Here is a 3,094-nt window from a genome sequence, read left to right as displayed (position 1 = left end):
ATCAACTGAGAATTGTTGATAATTGATGGCAAATGGAATATAAGTGCCATTTTTTTAAGGATTTAAATGAATGATAGGATAGTAGAATATATTTTAAATTTTGAAGAGTTTAAGTGTTTAGTTACTGAATATCTACTAATGATTATGCAGATAATTAAGCTTTGATTTCCAGCTTGATTACTCATTTGGTGAGAAATGATTGAAGAAATATCTTGGATGTAAGGAAACTAGATTATGTTATAATTTTTAGAGCCTTGAACTACACGATTCCTTCATCATCATATTAAAAGTAAAGTCTATGGTCTTATTAAAGTCTCAGTGACTTAATGTATTAAGTGTAGGAGGTGTGTTACTTGATTGGTTGGGGGAAATCTATGTCTTTGACAAAGATTCAATTTAGGGAATTGATAGTAAGTCAATTGGAAATTTTTGAGACATGGGGATATTGAGAACTGCTTAATGCTTTGAAAAATGGATAGAATAATTGAAAAAGAGGTTTTGGTGATTGATTTCTATGGAAGGAAGTTATAAACATCGATTTAGTTAAGTTTAATGTAAATATGTACGTTTATACCTAAGGGTTAAAAGGATTCATTTGGTAATGTAATGCGTAGTGATAAGAAGTTTTGAAGACTCCTAATTGTTACTTTATAAAGTCTCAGAAGTAGAATTTAATAAAAGATCATATTTGGATCTTGTTAAAATGAGGTAACCCTTCAATGAACAAAATTGCCTAATAGGATTTTATGAAGCTGTTTTATTTTTTTTTTATTTTTTTTTTTTGCATATTCAATTATTCATTCAATTTAGGTTGGCCTATTTATGACTGTTCCAGTAGAGAATATTGATTTTGCTAACGACAATGTTTTCCTTTTGTTCTTTTATCTTAATTCTTAATACTTGAAGAATGTATTTTTATGGTGATAAATTCATAACACTGAATACTGATGTTGCTGATATAATCATCATCGTTATCATCACTATTTACATTTTGTTTAAATGAAATAAACTAAAGGTAAATATAGTGACGGAAGTAAGAGCAAAGCACTGAAAATTAGTGACTTATCCCCAACTTGCATTGTGTTTCATCCCATTCTCTGATTAACCCTTTTACCCCCAGGCTATTTGGAAATTTCCAACCCTTAACCCCCAGGGGGTTATATTTTTCCTAGCACATTTTGGTGTATATTTTTTTCAAATTGCTCTAACAGCCTTAATTTTTGTCATAGAGAGGTGAGGTTGGTCTCATTCTCTTGGAAAATTCCTGAATTTTCTAAAAAAAAGGTATCAAAAATATGAAAAAAATAATTTTTATAGAATTTTTCTGCAAGGACGTACCGGTACGTCCATGGGGGTAAAATGATGGCTTTTGTGAAACGTACCAGTACGTCCTTTTGGGGGTAAAAGGGTTAAAGCATTGAGAAGTTACCTACTACCACCAAGTTTTCATATATAAAATGCCTTTTCTAGATGAGAGGCACTAAAATTTAGCTTAATATCATATTGTAAGATGTTTCTTTTCTAGATCGAAGTATGGACGAAGGAAGCGCGCGAGGCGCCTATGTCACTAGTGAAGGCACCACGGCCATCTGCCACCATCCTCTGGCAAGACGTCGCTCTTGTCAAAGCCAAAGCCTTGACCTCGACAGTTATAAAGTAGCAACGCCTCTTCTGCACGAGGCAACACCAAGAGGGAGGAGTCTGGACAGCACCTCCGTCAGTAGCTTGAGGCGATCGCCAACTGCTGGCCCATCGTGGGCTGGCGGGGAAGTGGGCACCACAACACCCGAACTTAGGGTATCCCCAACGCCCCCGGAAAACACTGCTTCAACGTCGCACCACAGTCATCCCCATGGTATCGTCCTGCAACGTCAGGAGACAATCGATGACGCCCTTCTGCCCGTCCCCTACGCAACCCTCATGGAGGAGGAGCTTGAGAATGAAGTGTGAATGAAGAAATGGTAGTTTGATGGGAAGTGATTGCTGTATTAATTAAAGGAACTTTACATCTATTGAGTATATCTACCGAAAAGGTCATTGCACATGGGAAAATTATTGTCGGGGCCCTCGGAACGATTCTTGCTGCTAGTGAAGACACAGTTGTAGTTAGTGAAAAGATTGTCATAACTAGCGGAAAGATTGTGGTGAAAAGATTTTGTTCTGCTAGTGAAAATGTTGTCTGGACGAGAAGAAAGAAATTTTTTGGTAGTGAAGTCATTGCCATATCTATGTCGTAGCAAACGGACAGATTCCTGCTACTAGTGAAAACATGGTTCCTAGCTAGCAAAAAGATTGTTGTGGCTAGTAGAAAGATTCCCGCTGCTAGTGAAGACATGGTTCGTAGCTTGCAATAAGGTTGCCGTGGCTAGCGGAAAGATTCTTGCTGCTAGTGAAGGCATTGTCATAGCTAGCGAAGGCACTGGCTTGTGGAATGATTGATTACTGCTGCTAGTGGAGTGATTTTCTTATCCACATGAAATCATCATGCCAGTGAGAAGAGGACTGGTGCTAGTGAAGACACTCTCAGCTATTGAAGACATTGTTGTAGCTAGCAAAGACACTGGCTTGTGGAATGAATACTGTTGCTAGTGGATAGATTTACTCATCCAAATGAAGACATCATGGTTGAAGATGAGTGGTGCTAGTGAAGACACTGTCTCAGCTAGTGAAGACATAGTCTTAGCTAGTGAAGACATAGTCTTAGCTAGTGAAGACATTGTGTTAACTAGTGAAGACATTGTCCTAGCTAGTGCAGACATTGTCTTAGTTAGTGAAGACACTGTCCTAGCCAGTGAAGACATTGTGTTAGCCAGTGAAGACACTGTCCTAGCTAGTGCAGACATTGTCTTAGTTAGTGAAGACACTGTCCTAGCCAGTGAAGACATTGTGTTAGCCAGTGAAGACACTGTCCTAGCTAGTGAAGACATTGTGTTAACTAGTGAAGACATTGTCCTAGCCAGTGAAGACATTGTGTTAGCCAGTGAAGACACTGTCCTAGCTAGTGAAGACATTGTGTTAACTAGTGAAGACATTGTCCTAGCTAGTGAAGACATTGTCTTAGCTAGTGAAAAGGATTGTCCTCGTATGAAGTGTA

At 38.2% G+C, this 3,094-nt stretch overlaps 1 protein-coding gene across 1 annotated transcript in view; it reads left to right on the top strand.

Moving 5' to 3' along the window:
- Positions 1–2,832, top strand: part of LOC137637545 (uncharacterized) — a 30,486-nt gene extending 27,654 nt beyond the window's left edge. Inside the window, exon 5 of the mRNA XM_068369705.1 lies at positions 1,526–2,832. Coding sequence (XP_068225806.1) covers positions 1,526–1,950 — 425 coding nt within the window. The 3' untranslated portion in view covers positions 1,951–2,832. The remainder of the gene's footprint in view (positions 1–1,525) is intronic.
- Positions 2,833–3,094: the final 262 nt, after the last annotated feature.

Source organism: Palaemon carinicauda, unplaced genomic scaffold (genome assembly GCF_036898095.1).
Source record: "Palaemon carinicauda isolate YSFRI2023 unplaced genomic scaffold, ASM3689809v2 scaffold829, whole genome shotgun sequence".
Classification (NCBI taxonomy): Eukaryota; Metazoa; Arthropoda; class Malacostraca; order Decapoda; family Palaemonidae; genus Palaemon; species Palaemon carinicauda.
The sequence above is the reverse complement of the archived record's forward strand: the minus strand, read 5'-3'. Positions and strand labels throughout refer to the sequence as shown.